Below are 9,041 nucleotides of genomic sequence, written 5' to 3'. Positions count from 1 at the left end.
GCAAATCATAGACTATCTCTGTTCTTTCCTCAGCTATAAAATGAAGATAACATTAAGGAGCAAATATGTGAATTAAAAGGTTCCAATGCTAAAATGTTGTAAAAATGCTTGATTTTATAATAACTAAGTTAAAAATTAGCTTGAGCTATATTAGAGTGGAGTAATTCCCATGAGTTCAACTCCTTGAAAAAAAATCACATTTTTTGGTCATATTTGTCATTATTCATGTGATAGAATCAGTGTGGAGTAATAGAAAGGTCTTTGCAGTAGGAAATGAATTTGACTTGACTGCTAGCTCTGACTTTTACTTTCATTCTTTAAAATCAGTTTTGTGTTTGTAAAATGGCAATAATTAACTTAAAATTGTTTAACTTGACACAGTTGTGAGGAAAGTATTTTATAAACTTTACAATGCTGAACAAATGATAGATGTCATCATTAATTTTAAAGCTAAAAGGAACTTAACTCCTATAATGTTATGATTCTATGGAAGGGTTTATTTAGAATATATTCCTCATTATATTCAGTCAAGGGAACAAGAGGAATGAGATTCTATAGACCAGGATATCTAAGATAAAATCCTTCTAACACGTAGAAGTAAGGACTAAATTTATTTCTCTCCGAATACTAAGTGGCTTTAAAACGATTAAAGAGTCAGGTATAAAGAAGTCAACCTCCTACTCCTTGTACTTAAGAACCAACCTAGTGCTCACTTTAATAGATCTGTGGCTTTGCTAAATTGCAGTGGACTTTCCAGTAGGATGGAGTCCCTCCATAACCTTCAAATGATCATATGGTCCTGTTCATCTCCTTCTTTCAATAAGTGTGAAAGCAGGGAAGACAGATGGACAATTAATCCAGGTACTTACACTGTTCATCTGTGATTGTGGCAGGTCTTGGTGGAAGGTTGTTTCCCCCACCCCAGATATAATACTATCATCGGTACCCTAACATTCATTCATTCCTAGCTACTGAAAGCAGGGAAGGTCATACTCTCACTAGAAGAGCCCCAATATTATTATTTATCAGTCAGGGAGTCTCTGAGGAATTATATAATCAAAACATACCCTATGAATTGCTTCCTCAGAGGTTTCAGAAGCCAGAAAGCTCTTTGAATTCCCTGATGCAGCTCTCGGGACATGATGTATTCAATAAATCCTCTGAGGAAGCAATTAGTTCAGAATTTCCCTCTTCTTATCAATCACCTATCCCTTGGGCAACATTAATAGTGAAATGGATAAAAAGGAAATTCAAAATAGAGCACAGGGTCTAAAGAAATGGTTCAAGTATGAAAGCAAAAGAATATAGAAGGAGCTGAGCAAGAAACATGATTGAAAGTTTGGATCATTTCATTAGACTTTCTTGCTACATAATTATAGATAGTCATTAAAAATTCCACTTCAAATTAACTATAAACTATATAAAATACTTGGGATGATACCTGACCAGACAAACCTAAGAACTATATGAACACAATTACAAAATACTTCACGCAAAAAAGTCAGTTTTAAATAATTGGAAAAATATTGATTGCTCCCAGGTAGGCTGGGCCAAAATAATTTGAATGACAATTCTACCTACCTAAATGAATCTACTTATTCAATGCCATACCAATCACTCTTAACAACCAAATTAGAGAAATGGAAAAAAAAATAACAAAATTCATCTGAAAGAACAAAAGAACAAGAAAGAACAAGAACATCAAGCAAACTGAAAAAATGTTGAAGGAAGGTGGCTTACTAGTACTAGATTTCAATTGTTATTACAAAGCAGAATCATCAAAACAATCTGGTACTGGCTAAGAAATAGATGGATGGATTAATAAAATATATTGTGTGCACAATACACATTATTAAATGACCACAGTAATCTAGTGTTTAAGAAATCTAAAGGCCTAACATTTTGGGACAATAAATCACTATTTGAAAAAAAAAATTACTGAGAGAACTGAAAAGCAATTTGGTAGAAACTAGGTATGTAGACCACCAATTCAAACATCAGAATAATAAGTAAATGTATTTCTAAAATCAAAGCCCCAGAACTTGTAAAGGAACATAACCTTGCTAATTCAAAAAAAAAAAAGACTTTTTTTTTTGACTTTTGAAAATAAAAGAAAATTAGACACAAACTTAATAATTTAACCAAAAATGTTTAACTCCTAAAATCTTTAAACAAGAATAGAACCTTTATAAATCTTTGGGCAAACAAGTCTTAATTTTTTAAAAAATAAGGTCATTCAAGTTGTTTCCCCATGCCAAAAAAAAAAAAAAGTGTTTTAAACTGGGAGTAAAAGTAGTGTGATAATCAAGTCTTCCAAAAGACAGAGATAACAAGTGGTACATTATTCTAATAACAGTCCATATCCAAGGAGCTTCTTCACTCACTTCAGAATCTACTAACAGGCTCCTTTTTTCCTTTTCCTTGTATTTTACTTCTTGTCCCTTCATTTATCCGACAAGAATTTGTTCAGATATATTCCTAAGGAGAAATAGGAAACTAAATATGAAAACTCTACAGATTAAGGAAAATTATAACCTCTTAGCCTGATTCCAGAAAAAGAGAGCATGAGCTTCACCTCTCCCTGAATTATGTAGCCCTACCCTCCAACACAGACACTTCAGGAACCAGGGTAGAGCACAGTGATTTCTTTCCTCAAGAAAAAATGGAGCTCATAATATCAATTTTTGCTGGATTGAATTAATTTGCACCTCAAATATAGCTAGGACAACTCTCAAATACCAATGTCAAGGCTAGAAATTTACAGAGAGAAATATTTATTGAAAAAGCTGGGCTGACCCCACTGATATAGTGTTAGTTCCTCCCTTGATGCTTTGTCCTTCATATCATTTAACTCTAATCACTTCCCCTTTCAGCTCCTTCTCTAACTTCATTTGAGCCCTTCTCATCCAAACTGTTTAACACTGTCTGACACATAATAGGTATTTAATAAATGCTAATTAGCACTTTTTTTCTCCCTTCTCTTTTAATAGATATGAACATATAGAATGGAAATACACTTCTATAATGGTATTCAGTATACCTCAATATTTTTCTCCCATATAAAGTAGCTTCTCAAAATTACAAAGGCAGGGTAGGATGAAAAACCTGTTTCCTTATCCCAAGCTCAGAGTTGTTCCTCCTACTCTTGAATAGAATCTTATTTCCCAAATATTTTCTCAAAGTACCCCAGAAGCTAATATCCTGTTTTAAACTTGCTCATTTCCTTAATGTCCTGAATGTTAGGATTTGCTTGTAGCTTCTATATTAATATTACTTGATAGTTAGCTGGTTTCCATCTCTTAAGATTATTGTAGAAACTACTTTCTTAAAATATTAAGAATATTTCCTGTTACTTAGTCTTAGGAAAGTTCTTAAAGTCAAGATAATTTTGACATCTTTGTTAGATTTAATCATTACTCACTTCATTGTGATTTAATGGGTATCAGTGATTGTTAGGGAATTAAGAAAAATGGGATGAAGTGTTAGTTATGTTAGTTAATGCTATAAAAATGAGTTATGATCAATCATATCTTGACTATATTAATTGCATTTGATTTATAAGATAGTCCCATGCTGTATTAACTTGTGTTAAGAATATGTAAGAATATGTATTAACTTGTGTTAAGTATCTTAAATTTGCAAAACCCACTCAATCCCTAGAAATCACTACTGCCACTCCTAAGTGACCTTGCTTAAAAACCATAACTTGTTTGGTTCAATAAAGTGTGATGGCTTGTGGCAAGTCCTTGCTGTAATGACCTGTATTTGATGACCTGTGAAAGACCTGTTGACAAAAGTGGTTTTGGTTGACTTGGTTATTGTCTTTAACAAGTTATGAGAAATCCCATCCTCCCTCTCTTCTCTCAACCCCGTCAACCTTACCCCATCGCCCCCAACACATACTTATTAAGATTATTCTATTATTATATTAGGAGTCTCCACACTTCTGAAGAAACTTCACAGAGACTAATCTAGAATTTATAAAATCCTTCATCCTGTGAGCATCAAAGTCCTTAACTAAGAAGGTGTTAGATCTAATTCCTTAGGACCCCCAGTCACCCTAAAAAAAATTTGAAAAAGTAAAAAAGAAAGGTTAGTACAGCTGAACTCAGGATTGTATATCTTCAACTAAATACAGAATGTTTCTCCAATATGAGATACCTAGAAAAATATTTTTACAAATGCTAGGTCATTCCATTGCTCTTTCTCCTCTAGCAATAGCATGAATTACAAGTTTATCTTGATATTCCTGGAAGTTCCTGCCAAAGGTATCGCGAAACCAAGGGAACTGGGGCTTCAGGCTGAATTAGAGAGTGCTATCTAAAAGATTAGAATTTAACATTTAGAGAGAAACAAGAGTGGAAGGAATGAGGTTTCCCCAGTGGGACGAGCAGGCAATCAGGAGAGCAGATTATGTGTGCAAGGACCAAAATACTGTTAACAACTAGAAAAAAATACTAGATACCACCAAGATCAATAATAGGCAACTCATTTTATTCTTGTTTTAGAATATTTGCAGAAAATAATATTTACTGAAAAACTCAAGTACTCATAGCAAGGCAAGTAGGGATATAAGGGCCAACATGCAAACACATTTTCCTTCATATCACAGAGGAAGCTGTTTATTTCTATCCCAGATTTACCTTTATTGCTGTTCAGCAAAGAACAAGGCAAGGAAACAAAGGGGCAATAGTCCATAGAAATGCACATACATACACAGAGAAATCTCTGTCTCCAATAGCTTACATGGGTGACATGGGGCGCTCATCAGTGCTTGTAGATATAGAGGATTTAAAGGCTATACAGACAGAATCAGGCTGATCCAGTGCAGTTTGGGTATCTCTTTCCAATTCCATTCCCAGGCACTGAGTAAGGAGAAACCTAATGCCTGCCTTCACCCTCAAGGGCCCTATGTTTGGGGTCTTTATCTGCTCACCAAGATTTACCCAGGGAATGTGGAAGATAAAGCATTAGAAGAATTTTTAAAGTCATCTAATACAAATAATTCTAGTTCTGCTATACAATAACACATGTCATTGTAGAAGTATGTCCTATCTTCACATAAATTTTCATTCTCTCTTCAAAATTAATGTCTCTACCTACACATAGATTAAAATGGGGGGAAACTCTCTTTATTTAATATGCTTTGGGATAATCTAAAAAGGGCAAGGGGAAAAGCTAGAGTAATTGTCAGTTAAAAACAAAGAATAATTTGGTTTAAAGTGTTAGTAGAACTGAAAGAGGCCTTTCTTGATTCCCCTAGTTGTTTGCTTCTTCCTAGTTCTCCTCCCCCCCCCAAAAAAAATAGTATTTTATTAATTTCACATATACTTTTGAATATACTAATGTGTATAGTTGCTGCTTTCCCCAGTAGAATGCATGGTGCTTGTATGAGAAGGTTATTACTTGTGACTTCACAGCATTAGCTCCTAGCACATACCCAACTCACAACAGGGCCTTTAATAAGTACTTGAATTGAACCAAATAGAATCTGATTGACCAGTTTCTATGGGCAATGAATCAGAAAGGCACATACAGTGAAAGATTTTAGCAGCATAGAGGATAAGGATCAGCAGCCAAAGACAAACATTTTCATTTCTGCTCTCACAGACCAAAGACAGCAGGATCCACAGATGATTTCAGGAGAGCATTGGCAGCTTTGACGTATTCACCCAGGGAAGAATCTATAAACACAAGAAGATGGATAAGAAGAGAAACTAAGAAAAGCAGGAAAGTAAATTCCTTTCACATGTATATCTTATTCCCTTTCATCTCCCCTCCTTTATTCATTCTTTTTTCCTTCTAGTAATTCAATATTATTCTATTATTCAATACTATTTAAAACTATAATTCAACAGTTTCAATAACGTGTGACTCTGCCAACCAAACCCCATTGGGATCACAAAGACACTAGAATGATTTGTCATTCCTTTTTCCAGCTCATTTTACATAGGCACAGTTAACTGACTTGCCTAGTAAGCATCTGAGGCCAAATTTGAATTTTGATCCTCCTGATTACAGTTATAATGCTCTTATACAACCTACCTAGCCATATTCCCATTCTGCCCTGCCCCAACTATTTCTACTTCCAGCAAACATTCATTAAGTATTTATTATGCATAACAGGAGACACCATATTACACATTCATTAACCATCTATGCTTAACAGGAGGCACTGTATTATACATTCAATAAGCATTTTTATGCTTAACAGAAAGCACTGTATTAAACACTGCTCTATCACCTTCAAGAGTCACGCTCTTCCTTGTTTCCCATTCCTTTAATTCCCCTTTCATGTTTCCTGGTCCCAGAAATACTTCTAAAGTACAATATATTTGAAACCAGAGGAGAGAAGAGCTGGGTAGATCAGTCTCAGGCTCACCCTGGAAGCATTGGTGGGACTAATATAGGATGGATGCTAGCAGTCTGGCAAAAGGAAGGAGAAGAGAGCCAAGACTACTAGGTCTTCATATCTTACCACCCTTTCCCATAAGCATTTCCAACCTCCTTGTATCCCCTCTATGTCTCTCACTACTTGTGAGTCTTTCCTCTGTGTTAAGAGATCAAAAAGTGGGACAGAAAGGAATCCGGCCATCAGTCTCTCCATCTCCCACCACAGAGGGGAAAATGAGGTAATATCTGAGGGAACAATAAGTCTTCTGATGTAGGAGGGAAAAGGTTCTCCAGGCAGATTCCTTACCAGATCGAGCCCGGATCCATGCCACAGCTTTCCTTTCCAGAAGTTCCCATTCTTCTCTTTGGTCCTGACTGAAATTGTGCATCCACAGCACAGCCAAGATAGTTGCCCAGGTTGGAACATCTTTATTCTAGGGAACACACAGAACACAGGCCACAGTGTAAGGGTACCCCAGAAATGGGAAGACAAACCTTTAGGTGGCTCTTAATCCACCCAGGACCACAGAAATACTAATTCCAGACAGAATTACTACTTTTCCTTCCAGTTTCCTGCCCTTATTGCTTTGTTCAATGTTTCCAGAGAACCCAGAGCACTGTTCCCAGAGCACATGAGGAACTACTAAGCCTGCTTTAAGGCCTAAAAAGCATTTCCATCAACCTCTCAGTCATAGGCCACACTAATGTGTAATGATACCCATCACTCTATCCAAAGGCAGATGGCTCTCCCTTGTTCTTTCCTCTGGTACAAACCCCCACCCTCTGCCCTCTTCTCTCTGGGTCTTACCTGATCAGGCAAAGCAGCCAGTGCACTCTGAACACTCACATCCAGGACTGAGGCCAGAGCTTCATCCAGTTCCCAGGAGCCATCTGCCTTTTGCAGGGAAATCAGCTGCAGAAGTGGGGACTCTGTAGAGCATGCCTCTGAGGAAATAAATTGTAAACTTCAGCATCAATCACACCCCAAAGGCAGCTGAGTGAAATGTCATTCTGTAAAGACTAGTAGACACAAAGGAGGATACATTAGGAGGGGGAAATGGAGATGTCTCCTTACATTAACCCCAGTCTGAGAGTCCCTAGGTTTCATATCCAAGGGGCCTCAGACAGTCACACAGTCCCCAATAATTCCCCCAAGGCTCTGCTGAATCCCAGAGCAATCGTACCAGGTAGACCCCACAGCAGTGCAAACTAGGAGTACCAGAGCAGCAAGATAGAAAGGCCCTGAGCCCAATGCAGGCTACCATTTAGGCCATGCCCCCATTGCTGACCAGTGGCAATGATCCCCAAACTAGCAGCAAGGCCCTGCCCAAAGAACAAGCCAGCAGGAAGACATCCCCATCCAGTGCAAGAGCAGTTCGGTCCTGAGATCCACTGCAAGTCAGTAGCAAGGACTCAAGGCCAAAGCACCAAGAGAGTGCAGGAGCAGAGTCCAACACTCTATAGAAACATGTTTTGTCCTCCAAATATTTTAGTAACAAAAATAAAATGACTTGCCTATTCCTGCTCTGTTTTACTTAATTTTTTCTGCCTACTCACAATTTAGTCCTTACACCTTTAATCTGCTGACATGATTGCCCACTTTACCAAGTCATGAAATAGGTAGAAAAAATGAGCAAAAGAAGAACCTGCCTATATAGTTACTATAGTAACAGGGAGCATCAAGGTATAAACTTAGATGAGAACAACAGTGTCAAAATAATTACATATGAATGAAAGTGTTCCAAATCACTATTGATCAGAGAAATGCAAATTAAGACATCTCTGAGATACCACTACACATCTCTCAGATTGGCTAAAATGACACGAAAAGGTAATGATGAATGTTGGAGGGGATGTGGGAAAACTGGGACACTGATACATTGTTGATGGAATTGTGAACGGATCCAACCATTCTGGAGAGCAATTTGGAACTATGCTCAAAAAGTTATCAAACTGTGCATACCCTTTGATCCAGCAGTGCTACTAATGGGCTTATATCCCAAAGAGATCATAAAGAAGGGAAAAGGACCCACACGTGCAAAAATGTTTGTGGCCAGAAACTGGAAACTGAATGGATGCCCATCAATTGGAGAAGGGTTGGGTAAATTGTGACAGTATGTGAATATTATGGAATATTATTGTTCTGTAAGAAATGACCAGCAGGATGAATACAGAGAAGCTTGGAGAGACTTACAAGAACTGATGCTACGTGAAATGAGCAGAACCAGGAGGTCATTATACACGGCAACAACAACACTGTATAAGGATGTATTCTAATATACGTGAATATCTTTGACAATGAGAAGATCCAATTCAGTTCCAATTGATCAATGATGGACAGAATCAGCTACACCCAGAGAGGGAACACTAGGAAATGAATGTGGACTACTTACATTTTTGTTTTTCTTCCCAGGTTATTTTTACCTTCTGAATCTGATTTTTCTTGTGCAACAAGAGAACTGTATGGATGTGTACACATATATTGTATTTAAAATATACTTTACCATGTTTAACATGTTTGAGATTACCTGCCATTTAGGGTAGGGGATGGAGGGAGGGAAGGGAAAAGTTGGAACAGAAGTGAGTGCAAGGGACAATGTTGAAAAATTACCCATGTTCTGTCAATAAAAAGCTATCATTTAAAAAAA

The 9,041-nt window shown here is 37.1% G+C and overlaps 1 protein-coding gene across 7 annotated transcripts in view; it reads right to left on the bottom strand.

Moving 5' to 3' along the window:
• Nucleotides 1-4,472: 4,472 nt before the first annotated feature.
• The window catches only part of LOC100916907 (von Willebrand factor A domain-containing protein 5A-like), a 31,317-nt gene continuing 26,748 nt past the window's right edge, over nucleotides 4,473-9,041 (bottom strand). For all 7 annotated transcript variants that reach the window (XM_031960215.1, XM_031960212.1, XM_031960214.1 and 4 more), the window contains 3 exons: nucleotides 7,202-7,338; nucleotides 6,701-6,827; nucleotides 4,473-5,684 (listed from right to left, as the gene is read on the bottom strand). In XM_031960215.1, coding sequence (XP_031816075.1) covers nucleotides 5,605-5,684; nucleotides 6,701-6,827; nucleotides 7,202-7,338 — 344 coding nt within the window. In that variant the 3' untranslated portion in view covers nucleotides 4,473-5,604. The remainder of the gene's footprint in view (nucleotides 5,685-6,700; nucleotides 6,828-7,201; nucleotides 7,339-9,041) is intronic.

This window comes from Sarcophilus harrisii, chromosome 3, assembly GCF_902635505.1.
Source record: "Sarcophilus harrisii chromosome 3, mSarHar1.11, whole genome shotgun sequence".
Classification (NCBI taxonomy): Eukaryota; Metazoa; Chordata; class Mammalia; order Dasyuromorphia; family Dasyuridae; genus Sarcophilus; species Sarcophilus harrisii.
The sequence above is the reverse complement of the archived record's forward strand: the minus strand, read 5'-3'. Positions and strand labels throughout refer to the sequence as shown.